This window comes from Vulpes lagopus, chromosome 12, assembly GCF_018345385.1.
Source record: "Vulpes lagopus strain Blue_001 chromosome 12, ASM1834538v1, whole genome shotgun sequence".
Lineage (NCBI taxonomy): Eukaryota > Metazoa > Chordata > Mammalia > Carnivora > Canidae > Vulpes > Vulpes lagopus.
This window is the reverse complement of record NC_054835.1, coordinates 30,051,420-30,066,929: the sequence shown is the minus strand read 5'-3', so window position 1 is coordinate 30,066,929 and position 15,510 is coordinate 30,051,420. Positions and strand designations below refer to the sequence as shown.

General features: G+C 51.2%; 1 protein-coding gene across 1 annotated transcript; it reads left to right on the top strand.

The window, feature by feature from the left end:
- Window positions 1–13,505: 13,505 nt before the first annotated feature.
- On the top strand, window positions 13,506–15,176 carry NOG (noggin). The gene has a single exon (XM_041725988.1). The coding sequence runs from the start codon at window positions 13,687–13,689 to the stop codon at window positions 14,437–14,439; it is 753 nt and encodes a 250-aa protein (XP_041581922.1). The 5' UTR covers window positions 13,506–13,686; the 3' UTR covers window positions 14,440–15,176.
- The last annotated feature ends 334 nt before the right edge of the window (window positions 15,177–15,510 follow it).

Below are 15,510 nucleotides of genomic sequence, written 5' to 3'. Positions count from 1 at the left end.
AGTGCTTGGCTGAGCTGATCCAAGAGGGAATGGAGAAATGTGCTTTGCACCAAACTACCGTACTGGCCCACCGGAGTTGAGAAGGCTGTCTGCTGATGGTACTCGTGGGGAGCGGGCTTCTCATTTCAATCGGTGTCTGATGTCCCCTGATGGGGACCACGCCAAGGAGATTCACACAACGGAGACTGTTTATAAAGCTCTTCTACTCTTCTCAAGCTAGACACCAAAGATTTTTTGTTGTTGTTGCTATGGTGAAATACACATAATGTAAAAATTCCCACTTTGAGCATTCATAAATGCGCAATTCAGTGGCATTAGGTACATTCCCATTGTTGTGCCACCATCACCGCCACCCATCTCCAGAACTTTCTCATCTTCCCAAACTGAAACTCCATAGCCATCAAACGCTCCCCAATTCCCCAGCCGCCAGCACTTGGCAGCCAGCATTCTACTCCCTGATTCTATGAGCTTGATTATTTTGAGTACCTCATGTTAAGTGGAATCCTTAATATTTATCCTTTTGTGATTGGCTTATTTCACTAAGCGTGATGTCTTCAAGGTTCATCCATTCTGTCACATGTGTCAGGATTTCCTTCCTTCTGAAGGCTGCGTAATATTCCATGGTCCATATCTACCACATCTTGCTTATCCATTCATCTGCCAAATATACTTAAATTGTTTCCACAAATATTTCTGCTTGGCTATTGTGAATAATGCTTTTGTGAGCATGAGTGTACAAGTATCCGTTCATGTCCCTGCTTTCTGTTCCTTTAGGTATGGACCTTAGTGAAATGATTGGGTCATACAGTAGGTCTATATTTTATTTTTTTACCACTATGTTTTTTTTTTTACAGTGGCTGCATTGTTTCCAACCAGCAGTACACAAGGGTTCCAATTTTTCCACATTCTCATCAGCACTTGTTTTTTTTTTTTTTAATAACAACCATTCTAATGGGTATGATGTGATATCTAACTGTGCTTTTGGACGCCAAAAATTTTGTTTTATGTTTACTTTGACAGATCTCTTGTTAGAAAGAAAAGAGATAAACAAGGAAACAGACTCTTAAATACAGAGAACAAACTGATGGTTGGGAGGGGGCAAGGAAATGGGTAAAATAAGTGAAGGGGATTAAGAGTACACATATCACGATGAAGCACTGAGTAATGTATAGAATTGTTGATTCATTGTATTATACACCTGAAGTAGTATAGCATTGTATGTTAATTGTATTGGAATTTTAAAAAATAAACAAAAATGTTTAAAACGAAATGTTCTAAAGACACATAACTATTCACCAAGTACTTTACCCTCTCTTTTCCCCAGAGGTAACCACTGTCCCCCACTTGGTGTGGATAATTCCCATTCATTATAAGCTTTACCACAAATATTTGCACCCACTGATAATTTATACATTTTGTGGGTCACCTTGAATTCCAACTTTGTATCTCTCCCCACTCCCACTACCACCTTCCCCATTTGTCAGTTATATAAGGAACATCAGATACAGAATCCCAGATGAAACAGACAGAGCCCATAAAGAATAGACCACAAGCTTTGGGGTTAGGCCGAGAATTACACTAAGCTATGCCACTTTCTATTTGGAGTGACCTTGGTCAAGTCACCTGATCTCCCGGAGTTTTAGCGTCCTTGCTTATAAACTGAGATGGTTTGAGAGCCAAATGATAGAACAAATATAATGCACTATACCGGGCACATAGCAAGAGATCATTGGTCAGAAGCAGGAGGTGATTGGGAAAAAGGAGGAGGAAGAGAAGAAAGAGGTCAACATCATTTTTCCTGTGGAGCCGCTGGCTGTCCCCAACTGTCCTCATCTTGCACTCAGTCCTTGTACAGTGGGTCCTCACCCACAGTACCCATGGCTATTCTTGCCCAACCCTTCATGTCGCCGTCGGGTAGGACAAAACATGTACAGGATCCTAAAAGAAGAAACTTGGCTCCATTCACTCTTTGCTAAAACGTTGACTTAAGTCATGGAGAGGGAGGGTCCCCCTTAGGCCCTCCCTCTGGCCAGAGGGCGGTGGAGACCTGAGGAAAGCAAGGAAGGAGGGAGGGAGGCCTAAAGTGTTCTGCCAAGTGACCCTACGTGGGGGGAGGACATTCAGCTCAGGCCCTGAGCCTGGCTACAGAAACTGTAATCCAATACCTTAATCCATTTCTTCTTCAAAGCGTTGCCCTTTGTGCCAGGTGGACAGAACCCGAGTGATGTTGAGCTGCCCCTGAGGAGCGCTCGCACTAGGGCTGGGTCATTCAGACTGAGAAAAGAATACCCAGAGGGACATCTTTGACTTGGTTATCTGGACAATTATGACTAAAAAATGGAAGCTTAGAGCCCCTAGGGATGTTTATGGATTTGTACGTAGTCAGTGTTGCCAGCGAACCCAGTTTTTGATCCAATCACCCCGAGCGAGCAGTGTGCCAGACAGTGTGCAAGGCTCTTTGACTCCGCAAAGAGAAATCGTGCACCGAAGGGAGCCTAGGCTTCGGAGAGATTGGTGCTCTTCTGCCCTTTTGGAAATGGTTTCTGAATCTACCTCTCCAAGAAGACAACAGGGCCTGGGAGCTGGAGGGCGGAAGGGAGAGAAAATAATTCTGACAAGGACTGGGTTCTGCGGTGTCAGGGAGGAGGGTAGGGGGTCCCACCATTTTCCTTTCCAAATGCAGGGGCTGAGTTTACCCTGACGTGTCACAGCAGCTGGGCCTCCCCAGAATGAGCTGGGATTGTTCAACTACTCACCGACACCCACCCCAAGCTGCAGCTTCCTGGGATGCCAACCCCTCTTCACTACCCCCAACCCCTGCCCTGGCTTGCTTCTGCTGCCGGAGTCAGCAGTCAGCGGACCTCAAGGTACAGAGCTGCTAATTTGTGAGGATTTGGGCTGCTGACACTGGTGGTATATAATAACCAGGCCGCCTTCAGTTCAGAATGGGTAAGTCACTTGTGCGTACCAGTTAAATTGTAAAGCATCTCCTTTGGTCAAACTGGTATCTTTATTTTCTAGATACCTCCAAGGGATCTGGTTTCTAAGAAAAGATCAAATGTTGTAAGCTATCCCTGACTGGATTTGCTGCATCAGTTAAGAGGTGGGCATAGTTTTAACCACCATGGATTCCCTCCACTACCTACATCCATAACAGCCCCCAAAGGCAATTAAACAAGCTCAGGGATTCCTTCATTCACTAGGCACCTACTGTATACACTACTGGGCACTGTATGCTATGCAAACATACTGGAAATGTAGAGATGGATTCCTCAGAGAGCTTGTTGTCTAGTGGTCAAGAGAGACAATGGCCCATAATGTGGCCACCAGTCAGGCAGAGGAAGGTACAGAATGCAGTAGAATTTGAGAAGAGGGAGCAACTAATTCCACCCAGATGGAATCCAGAATGGAAGAGGCTATGTTTAGGCAGAATTTAGAAAGTTGCAAATGATTTTGCAGAAGGGAGAGAGTGAGGAGATAAAACACACCACACTGAGGAAGAGCAGGCTATGTGTAGAGACCTCCAACCAGTTTGAGACAGGCTAAATATAAGGTGAAAAGCCAAGAGCAGAAAGAGGTAATGGAGGAAGGTAGATGGGAGTCACATTGGCAAAGGCATCCAATATCATAACTTCATCTTGAGAGTGACCAAGGAGACTCACTGAACAATTGTAAGTAATTCCCTTTCTATATACAAGTTTATTTTAGCCTGTTTCTCCCTCAGGAATACTACAATTTGGGGAGAAATTGAGGACACTTCTGGGCACTTCAGCAGGAGCTCTCTTGCCTTGGGCAGGCCAGTACTACCTGCAAGCCCTATTTCTCAGGGGCAAATTTAGTTCCCTTTGGTGAGAGATGAGGGCGTCACCTAGGACCCCAATAGCTGTGGGATGAAGAAGAGCTGCTATCAGGGGTGAGTCAGAGACCACGCCAAACCCCCACCCCACAAACAATGACAGCCCCGTAGTCCTTAAGACTATGGACAAGTGCCTCAAGGCTTGCCTGGCTGTCAAAATATTTAGAAGCATATTGAAATCACCCACCGGTAATAAGACTACCTTAGAAGTCGACATTGAAGAGGCCAAAGCCCTGAAGAGACCTAAGCCATGCACATTTAGTCTCAAATGGAGCTGCCTGTCCTCCTGAGCTAGAGCCTTGAAAGAAAAGCAGAGTTCTGTAAAATGTGATCTGCCAGGATTTTCTTACCCCCATGACATGATAATTACGATGCCTCTTATTACATTTAAAGGCTCATCTGTGGTGACTCAAATCCTGAAGGAGGTGAGGGAGGCAGCTTTGCATTTTTCTCAATGTATTTTGCTGAACCACTGCAATCATTCACTCTTGAAACAATGCAAAGCGAAAATGAGTTTGGAACCACCACCTAGCCTCATTACCGGCCCACCCCCTCCCTGCCACCTCCAGGCACTTCAAGGGCCCGTCTCCCAGCATTTTAGGGATTATCTTTGCGAGTTTAATCAAGCTTTACATTAACTAGTTAACATGGCTAAGCCTTTGTGTGAGGAAAGAGACACTTGTCTGAAATTGTAGTGCACTGGATTCATTTTGTGGGGAGAGGACCAAGGGGCTTCTGGTCTCTCACCTTACCCATTCTCTCTACCATGAGTGGACAAAAAAAAAAAAAAAAGTTTGAAAATTTATACATATACAAATACATATAATTCTGAAAATCCTACAAATAATAAATCATACCTTAGAAAAATCCTGTGGTGAAACATGACTATACCCGCCACCCGTGCTGGTAAAGAATTAATCGCTGTCATATTCACTTTTATTTGTATTTTAACTAAGACATTTCCTTATGAACTTAATTTACTATGCAAAAGAAAAGATTGGAAAATCATTGTGGCCGGACAGCGGAGGATGCCTGATGGGTTAGAGCGACGGTAAGGGACCCCTTCTAGAAATTTAAGGTGCTTGTTTATCTAACATTGAAGCCACTTTCATTTTCTGAAAGTATGTTTTGTGAATTACAAAAACGAAATGCCATGATTTTTTTTTTCCTCAATGGAAGACATTTTTTAAATGAAGCTGGGTAAAGACACTAAGGTGAAACCTTAGATATAAGAAAAATAAAAGCAGTTGGGGGTTTCTGAGACCTTGTTTGTCTTGAAAGTGATGTGGAGAAGCTTGATCAAAAGCCTCGTTTTACTACAGTCATGCTCCATTATGGAGGGTGGGACCATGGGCAGGGTGGGGGAGGGGAAGATGAAACGAGCCCTTGCCCAGACTTGACCAGGTTGCCAAAAGTCACTGCCCAAAGTAAATCTCCCTAGCCTGCTGGTGCCCACGACCTCTGAAGTAAGTCAAATATGGACTCAGATCAAGAGAACAGTAATAGGCCAACAAAGAGCAGTCCCTTTAGAAACCCCCTGTGTCCACACCTCTGAGCAAAAATGCCTCTCCCTGCCTTCTTAGATCATCCTTGAGTCAAAGAATGCGGCCCCGTGAAGCTTCCTCCCCTCTCCGGACCTCAATTTCCCTATCTATAAAATGGGGAGATAATGATCCCTTCTCCAGAAGCTCCCATATGATGTAAATAAGGTTAATACTTTCAGGGCAGGTGGTAAATTCCACGTGTGAAACTTGTATTCTCATTTCTAAGACTGGCGACTGGGAGGGAAAGCCCCTTGTGCACTTGTTTGGCCACCCCATCCGCCAGCCAAACCCTCGACTTCCACTTCCCAGCCCCCACCCCAGACTCATTCCAGACTGCAGAGTTTTGATCCAGCATGAGATTGGTTTTTGACGCATTTTAGATTTTGTTTTCTTTCTCAGCCCAGTGGTGGGTTTTGACGTGGGTATCACTTTATTTTGAAAGCAATCTGGTTTCTCTGTAGCTGCCTAAGACAGGAGATTAAGGTGTCATGAAACAGTGCTTGTCACATATTTCTATGTGTGCACACCAACACACTCCCCTGCACACAAAAGCTCCTCAAGTGGGCTTCTCCCTCACCCTACAATCCTACAGGAGTGCTGAACCGGTTAACAAACCTGAAACAAAGATGAACTAAGAATACAGGCGGGCCCCGCCCTGCCGCCTGGTGCTGGCTTCAAAACTTTCTGCAACATAAAGAACTTTAAACACCATCTCCAGCTTCATGTGTACTTGGGGGCAAGTTATCTTCTCTAAATGTGCAGGTTTTCAATACGAAAATAATGAGTGCTCTACCCTTTTTTAAAAAACATTTACATAAAGATAACGTAAAGCTGAAAATGATTTTCTTTCCCCTCTTTACCCTATCCACTTATCTTATTCTCTAAGGCTGGTCATTACAAGGAATAATTTATAATCATATTTTTAGGACTTTCTCCATGCACATAAAATAATCCCTGCATGGAGATTAAAAGAAATGATTCCAGGGCTGAACAGCCTAGATTTCAGTCAGAATCAAGTTTTGTTTTTGTTTTTAATAGGGGCTGTCTTAAAACATGTAGGACCTATAATCACCATGTTATTATGCTTGCCCAGGTTTCTTTCGAGGATTTCTAAATGTAAGTTTAATTTTGAATTAGATTTCAAAGTGCTTAAGACCCTCAAGGGCCCACCGTACCAGACCCCTGGTCTTCCAGCCTCTAGACCTCAAGCTCTAACACAGCACTGCCAACTTGTCTACAGAATTCGAATTATGTCATCTGCCTCCTCCGTTGCCCAAAATGTGATGTGGCCAGTGCCCCTTCCTTTGGCCCCCCCAGCCTGTGACCTCCTATTGGATGCATCAGATTTCCTGGAAGCCTTTTTGGATTCCCCGACCCCACCCCAACATTCCTATGCTTCATCATGGCAATTGACATCCTAAATTGTAATCGTTGGCTTGTTTTTCCTCTTTTCCCCAGTAGTTACTGGGATCCTCAAGAGAAGGGACTCCGTGTATTCCTTGGCAGTGTCTGGAATCAGCGAACATGGTTGGTGAATAGATGGATGCATGACCGATGGATACCAGGAGTTGGTTGCAGTGAGTCATTTTCTTTTTTTTTAAGAATTTATTTATTTATTTATTCATTCATTCATTCATTCATTCATAGAGACACAAAGAGAGAGAGAGAGGCAGAGACACAGGCCGAGGGAGAAGCAGGCCCCATGCGCATGGGAGCACGAGGCGGGACTCCATCCCAGGTCTCCGAGATCACACCCTGGGCTGATGGCGGCGCTAAACTGCTGAGCCACCCAGGCTGCCCCGCAGTGAGTCATTTTCAAGGCTGCACCACAGTTGGATGGTGAAGAGACAGAGTCAGGGGCTGGGGAAAAGATTCAAAGATATGATAATGTCGCATTAGATGGATTCAGTAGCTGGAATCTTTGAGTCATATCCCAACTACCTGAAATGGGGTAGGGTGGTTTTATCACTTTATTTTTGACTCTAGTGAGCTCCCGTCTCCTTGTTATCTTGAGTCTTTGAGGGGATAAGGGAGACTAGACTATATTATCTCAATAAACATCTATTTGAGGCAGCAGGATGAGAGGATGTAGGGGAAATGTGAGCCTAGGCTGCAATGGGTGCTTGTGTTTGGGAGAAGGATGGGGGCTGTGTGTAAAGTCCTCATGGCAGGTGGCTAAGGAGGACCGTCTTCAGAAACCTTTACTGCACTCAAGTGGCAAAGGGGGAGGGGCGGCTAGAGGGTACGTGTGGTGTGTGGTATATGTATGGAGGAGGGGGTGTGCCTTTACCATTCCTCAATGTGTCATTGAGGCTGGGAGAGGGGGAAGTATGCTCCTCAACAAATGCATCAGTATCTGTAACAAGCGTGCATCCACCAGGGTGAGTGGTGGGAAGTGGGAACAGGTCCCCAAGCACGTAGAGTTTAAATTTCTAGTAACTTGGTGACAGTTGTCTTTTCATGGGACAGCCCCTCCGTCACTTTGGAGAATCTTTTCCCACGCTAGTAATATGGCTGTGGCATTCCGTTCATCTTCCTTTTGAGATACTGGGTCACACATGGTAAAGTCCACAAGTCAGAACCAAGTCTTGTTTAAATTTATTGAGAGGGTGCGTGGGTGAGTGAGTGTGTGCACGAGCACTTGCTGAAGATGGTTGGCTTCTTCAGAGAGAGAAGGCTTGCAGAAAACTTTCCTTTCCAGAAGAAAACCACAAGCCCACCCTCACCCCAGCCTCCAGCCAAGGAAACGCAGCGGGAAGCAGCGGGAGAGCCCAGGGCCAAGCGCAAGAGCAGCTGTGGGCCTCCACGAAAGAAAGGAAGATTGGCCTGCCTGGGTCGCTCCCCCCCCCACCCCCAGGCCCCCCACATCAGGGCCGGCTAAACATGAGGAGGCTTCTGTCTCCACGGCTGGAAGAGAGGCGCCCTCGTTAAAACTCAGATAAACAGTTTATCAGGAGATGAATGAGCCACTGGGCTCCAGAGTCGTCTCCCCTTCCCCAGCGTGGAGCCGGCTGGGGAGGGGGCTGCAGGCGCGTGGGAGCCAGACCCGGGAAGGGAAGGGGCTGTCTGCGACGGAATGAGCTAGCCAAGTGCCTTTCCTCCTCTGGCCTGTGGCTTTGTCTCTCTTTCTGGAAATTCATTCCACGTTTATTTACCCATTTTCCCACTCCAGCCTGTGACGTTGGAGTTCCCCCCCTCTTTCTCTCCTCCTTTCCCCACCCAGCGCCACCCCCACCCCCGGGGTACCCATGCTGTGCCAGTGAGAACTTCACTGTCAGAATCCCATCACCAACTGGACATGCCAAAAATTGGAAGAATGTCCTGTGAGGCTGAACAGGTCCCACCCTGGCTGTGAGTCCTGAGTCTCCCCCAGCCCCTGGGAGGCGATGGGGAGTCCACCACCCTGGCCTTGGGAGCCCACATTCTTCAGGCAGTCAGAAGAGGAAAGTGACAAGGCTTGTGGCTGACTTTTCCTCACTTTGCTAGGTTGGGTCAACTCCAAAAATGCCATTTTGGGTCTCACTAAGAAAAAGCCCATCAAATTTGACATTTATGGGACCCATGAGACCGAATCAGAGGGTGATGATTTTCATATGCCTGGGATGAGGCCAGGCCTAAAAACTGGCAGCTCTCCTGTCTTCTTTATGATACCTCATGGTCCCCTGGCCTCTCTGTGTCAAGGAGCCCCAGAGAGGTAAAATGACTTGCCCAAGGTCACAAAGCCAGTAGGTTGCAGGTTTTTTGACCTTAAGGCCTCTGTCGTTTGCAAATCTGCAAATCGCCTGCAGCTGCCTCAGGCCTGTGTTTCTAGGGCCAAAGAAGTAAGATTGTTGAACGGTTCAGAACTTGCTTAGAATCAGCTGGAAATAGGAAAGATGCATAAAAGCACCCTCGGGGGCCTCTTGCCCTGACCTGGAAATGCTGAAGCTATTGTTCAGAGGAGCACTTCTGTTTTCCTCGCCCAGAGCGTTTTTTTGCAGACACAGACATCATGGGATGCAAATAGCCAAAAATGGACCTATGCTCTTGACTCAGTAGACTCTTCCTATGCGGCTGCCTGAGTCCCTAGGCAATCCCCACAAAAGTGCAAACGCCTTCCAGGGCTAGGGCCTGATCAGAAAGCTGAGCTCTTAGCCATCCCTCTGCCCACCGCTCCCTTTTGTCCAGCTTGTCAGGCTCCTCTTTCAGTAGAGCCTCAAAAGCATTGAACTGGGTCAGCTGTTGAGTCCCCCACGAATTTCCAGTCTCCACCCCATCCCAAACTCCCAAAGGCCTGCAGCCACTGAGGATGGCTTCAGTTGCACGTGCCAAGTGGACAGAAAGCAGGCCCAAAGGTGCCGGAGTTATTTCCAAGGCATCCCCAATAGCTTCCCGCCTCTCGGGCCCAAACCTGGGACGGTTGGTCAACTGAGTGTTCTCTGATGAGCTAACATTTGTTGAAGGACTATTACTCACTGTACACTCCACCCCAGGTGCTGTGCTAAGCGAGACGTTCTTTGCCTCCTCTACATAGCACAAGTCTGAGAGGCGCACATCATCCCCACTAGACAGATGAGGAAATGAAACTTTGGAGGTAAGATGCCTATGTTAAGAAGCTACCACAGCTGGTGAGAGGCAGGGCCAGAATTTCAACCAAGACGCACCTGTCCAGAGGTTGTCTTTGTGTTGAGTTTCTGGGTTTATGACATTCCCTCCTCTGCTCCCCACACCCCAGACCCCCTGTCTGTGCCAGGATCAGTGTGCTTCCCCTCTTCCTGCAGATTCAAATTCTATGTCTCAAAATCTCCTCCTCTTGCTACTCAGATAAATATATCCTATTTCTTTGTCAAGCCCAGAGAGAGCTCGGCTCTACCACTAAAGTTTTAGACTGCTAAGTCTCTGAAAACTGCATCCCCCAGATCATTCAGTATCTAAGGGCACGGGTTACCCCGGAGTGGCGGAGAGTGCGGGACCGCTGGGCATTTCAGAACCCCATGGTGAAGGAGGCTAAGTGTAGCTTGAGAACACTATAGTTTGTATTCTAATTGTTCTGGCTTTTTTATTACAAAATTTCAAACAACAAAGGACAGCATGAAATTGTAATATTCATCAAAAATAGGCTTGGATTTTAAAAGTTATGAAACACTGGTCTACAGTCCTATGGGAATTTATAGATTTTTCCCCCCACACTCTTTTTTTTCTTTCTTTCTTCCTATGCTTGTCATACCCCGCTTAACTGGACTGCAAAAGTCTAGGAGGGTGGCGATCAACCATGAGTTTCTCTCTTTTGTGTTTCTCCCTGTAGTCTTCACCCAGTGGACACACTATAACCAGGTCATCCAACCTATTGTCTGGCATGGTTTGTTTTTTCATTCCTGAGGGAACTTTTTTGCTGTTCAGTCAAACCCACACAACCTAGATAAAGGACTGAAGGAAACGAGTTGCTTTTCATACAAAAATAGGTGATCTGAAAGAGAGGAGATGAATGAAATGGGAAGCAGCACAACCCCTGCATTGGAACCTACCGTCTCAGGGAGACTGACCTAGAACTTAGCTTTTGAGCTCTTCACTGAAAAATTATTTAACCGCTTAAAATTCACAGCAGTGAGAAAATTGCTCTGGAGACCGTTTCATCTTCCTAAGGAAACAAACCAGCATCACGCCCCCATATCGCACAGCAGAAAGAAAGGGATGTGGCGTGAGAGCCTCCTGTGTGCTGGGTTCTAATCGCACATCATTTCCCAATCAAATCAATTTGAGTTGTTATTGTGTCCAGTATCCCCATGTCATTGCGTGTTTGTGTTTGTGTGTGTGTGCGTGTGTGTGTTTGCAGGCTTGAAAATTTGAGAATGTTTAAGAAAATGTTTTCAGCTGAGACTGGCCCATCCCTCCCAACAGCTGAGGTTTTTCGGAAAGACTCTCCTGTGAAACAAAGTGTGTTTACTTCCTTAGGCAGATGATAAATTCATGGGCCGGGGGCGGGGGGGGGGGCACAGACAACACAGGTTAAAAGGAAGAAACAGATCTCTGGGGAAAGAAAGTAGAGTGATTTAGGCTGTCAGTAGAAGTGAGACCTCCTAAGTCCACTCCATGGAGTGCTGGTGATTACTGGATTCATCTTCTCCAACTCCTTCTTCTCCAGCTTTCTCCAGACTCCAATCGCACCCACCACAAAGGAAACCAAGTTTGAGTTTCAAAGCTTAGATTCAGGTCCTCATCCAAGGGGAAATTAACTAGAAGTGTCATTTCAACATCCCTCTCCCATCAAGGGGACACCCCTTTGCAAACAGAAAGCACCATGCAAGTTTATTTAGAATCATAGAAAGGTAGGGCTGGAAGAGGAATGTAGTGGTGTCACTAAATGCAGAAAGTAAAGGAACATGGTGCCACAAGAGGGACTTGTCCGAGGTTAACATAGGAGGGCAGGCCGCAGCCAGGACTCAGATCCCCCTACTGCCAGGTCACCTTCCTTAAGTTTTAGGTCTCCGCTCTTGCCCACTGAGGCCGTCTTGTGACATTTGAGGGGCGTCCGGAGGAATCTCAGGAAGTTTGTTTACACCGAGGGCCTGGAAAGCTTGGAGAGCACAGACCCGAGCGGCACAGGACCCCGCAGCGCGCGCGCACACAAACACCCACGCACGCACACACACACTGTGACACGGGCCCGGGAGCAGGAGCGGAGCTGGGCCGGGCGACAGCAGGCGAGCCCACCTCGCAGGGCCGCCCCCGCCAGCGCCAGGTGCAGGACTCGCCGGGCGCCAGCAGAGGGCGCGCCGCCCCCAGGGAGCCGAGCAGCGGCGGCGCGGAACCCGGCCGGCTAGGGGAGCCGCAGGCGAGCCGGACGCGCCCCTGCAGCTCGGCCACTCAGGGTGCAGGACCCGGCCGAGGAGGAGGAGGAGGAGGAGGAGGAGGAGGAGGAGGAGGGGGAGGAGGAGGGCGAGGAGCGGACCCCCCTCGTGGGCCCGAGTAACAGACGGGCAGGAGTGCTTCCTAGGAATTACATCACGCTGCGCAACGCTGCGGCTCTCGGGCTCCTGCTCAAAGTGTGTGTGTGTGTGTGTGTGTGTGTGTGTGTGTGTGTGTCCGCGCTGGGGGGAGGGGACTCAGAGCCAGCTCCGGAGAGAGGAAGGCGAGACGCGCCCGGGGAAAAAGCTCCGTGCACATGGAGAAATTCCTTGCGCCGGACTCTGCACCGAGAAGCGAGCCCCCGGCACCTCCCCGCGGCTGCCCGCCCAGTGCAAAGCCCCCAGCTGGTGGGACCCCTCGCAGCCCCACCTCGAGCACCCCCCACAACCGGCCCTGCGCCCTCCAGCCCGGCTCCAGCGCCGCCGCGAGCTTTCCCCAGGACTGGCCCTGGCGGGGCGCCTAGAGCCCCAGTTGCATTGCTCCAGGAGAAAGGAGGGGGGCGGTGCATTTTGCAGGAGGAGGAGAAGGGGGGTGGGTGGTGGGGGAGAGAGAAAATTGCGCGGAGACCTGCCAAGCGCCACCGCCGCCGCCGCCGCCGCCGCCGCCGCCGCCGCCGCCGCCGCCGCCTGTGAGCTCCGGCGGGCAGCCGGGCTGTCGGCTTCCCGGGGCATCTGGGTCCGGCGGGGCACGGCCCTGGGCGCTGCCGAAGCCGCCGCCGCGGCGAGTGCAGGCGGCTTCCCCCGAGCCCGAGCCGCTCCGGCTCCTCGGGGGTGGAGAAGTGGGGGGTGGGGTTGTTGTTGGGGGGGAAGGAGGGGGAGGGGGCAACGCCGAGAGAGTCAGTGGTTTCCATGGTGATGGAGCTGAAAGTGCAGGAAATTTAAAGGCTTGGACCCTGCGAGACAGACAAACCGGTGCCAACGTGCGCGGACGCCGCCGCCGCCGCCGCCGCCGCCGCCGCCGCTGGAGTCCGCCGGGCAGAGCCGGCCGCGGAGCCCGAGCAGGCGGAGGGACGCGCCCCGGAGCCCCGGGCGCGGGACGACCGCGGCGAGCCGAGGAGGAGGGAGGCGGCCCGGCCCCGCGCCCGGCCCCGCGCCCCGCCCGCGCCCGCGCCCCGCACCGCCCGCCCGCGCCGCCGCCGCCCCGGAGCAGCGAGGAGCCGGCGCCCCGCGCCCGCCGGCGCCCTGGAGTCCCCGCGGACGCCCCGCCGCGGCCGCCGGCCCCAGTAGACGCGGCGGAGGAGCCGCGGCCGAGCCGTGCGCCGCCCCCGCCCCGGTGGGAGCCGGCGCCGCGCGAAGGGCTCTCCGGCGCCTCATGCTGCCGGCCCTGCGCCCGCCCAGCCGCGGGTGAGCCGCCTCGGGGGCCGCGGAGCGCTCTCCCCGGGGGACGCGGGCGCGCGGCGGCATGGAGCGCTGCCCCGGCCTGGGGGCCACCCTGTACGCCCTGCTGGTGGTCCTGGGGCTGCGCGCCGCGCCGGCCGGCGGCCAGCACTACCTGCACATCCGCCCGGCGCCCAGCGACAACCTGCCCCTGGTGGACCTCATCGAGCACCCGGACCCTATCTTTGACCCCAAGGAGAAGGACCTGAACGAGACGCTGCTGCGCTCGCTGCTCGGGGGCCACTACGACCCGGGCTTCATGGCCACCTCGCCCCCCGAGGAGCGGCCCGGCGGGGGCGCGGGCGCGGGCGGGGGCGCGGGCGGGGGCGCGGGCGCGGGCGGGGGCGCGGGCGCGGGCGCGGCCGGGGGCGCCGAGGACCTGGCCGAGCTGGACCAGCTGCTGCGGCAGCGGCCGTCGGGGGCCATGCCGAGCGAGATCAAAGGGCTGGAGTTCTCCGAGGGCTTGGCCCCGGGCAAGAAGCAGCGCCTGAGCAAGAAGCTGCGGAGGAAGCTGCAGATGTGGCTGTGGTCGCAGACCTTCTGCCCGGTGCTGTACGCGTGGAACGACCTGGGCAGCCGCTTCTGGCCGCGCTACGTGAAGGTGGGCAGCTGCTTCAGCAAGCGCTCGTGCTCGGTGCCCGAGGGCATGGTGTGCAAGCCGTCCAAGTCCGTGCACCTCACGGTGCTGCGGTGGCGCTGTCAGCGGCGCGGGGGCCAGCGCTGCGGCTGGATTCCCATCCAGTACCCCATCATCTCCGAGTGCAAGTGCTCGTGCTAGAACTCGGGGCCCCCTCCGCGCACCCGGACAATGGATGGAACCCCACCGACGCCCCCCGCCCCCGCCCCCGCCCCCGCCCCCCGCCTCCGCACCGTCTCCGACCAGCTCCACCACCCTCTCGCGAGGCGGGGAGGGAGGGGGGGGATTCAATGAACTTTTTTTTTTTTTTTTTTTTTCTGGCTACAGAGACCTAGCTTTCTGGTTCATGTAATGCACTGTTTAACTGTGTAGGAATGTATATGTGTGTGTATATACGGTCCCAGTTTTAATTTACTTATTAAAAGGTCAGTATTATACGTTAAAAGTTACCGGCTTCTACTGTATTTTTAAAAAAAAAAAATAAGCAAAAGGAAAAAAAAAAAAAAGAACAGAGCAAAGAGAGACTTATTCTGGTTGTCGCTAATAATGTTAACCTGCTATTTATATTCCAGTGCCCTTCGCATGGCGAAGCAGGGGGGAAAAGTTATTTTTTCTTAAAGTACAAAGAGAGGGGAGAACTTTTGTAGAAGGACTTTTAAAAAGCTATTTTCCATTCTTCGGAAAGTGTTTTGGTTTTCCTTGGACCTCGAAGAAGCTATAGAGTTCAATGTTATTTTACAGTTATTGTAAATATAGAGAACAAATGGAATGACTAATCATTGTAAATTAAGAGTATCTGCTATTTATTCTTTATAATATCCCGTGTAGTAAATGAGAAAGAAGTGCAGAGCAGGATTAAAGAAAACCACTAAAATCGACTGCGCTCCACACTGCGATTCTCTGTGTTGGTGATTGATGGGGGGTGTGGGGGCTGGAGGGGGTGGGTAGGGGTGCCGCTGCGCTTACTACGCCTGTTGGGAGAAGGGGCTCATCCCCTCTTGGGGTGTGATGGAGATGACCGCTCAGTTTTTCCTTCTGGGGGTGGGTGGGAGCGGGGGGGGGGGGGGGAGAGGGTTATTCTCAAACCCCTCACTTGAGCATCACGTGGCCTCCGCCCAGTGTCCCAGCTTTTTCTCCCTATGTCACCAAAGCTCGGGCCCGTCCTGACCTCGACACCCAGCCGGCCCCCTGGAGCTGACCCCAGGCTGGGCT

Coding starts and splice junctions, on each gene's coding strand:
- NOG (XM_041725988.1), top strand. CDS start 13,687: ATGGAGCGCTGCCCCGGCCTGGGGGCCACCCTGTACGCCCTGCTGGTG.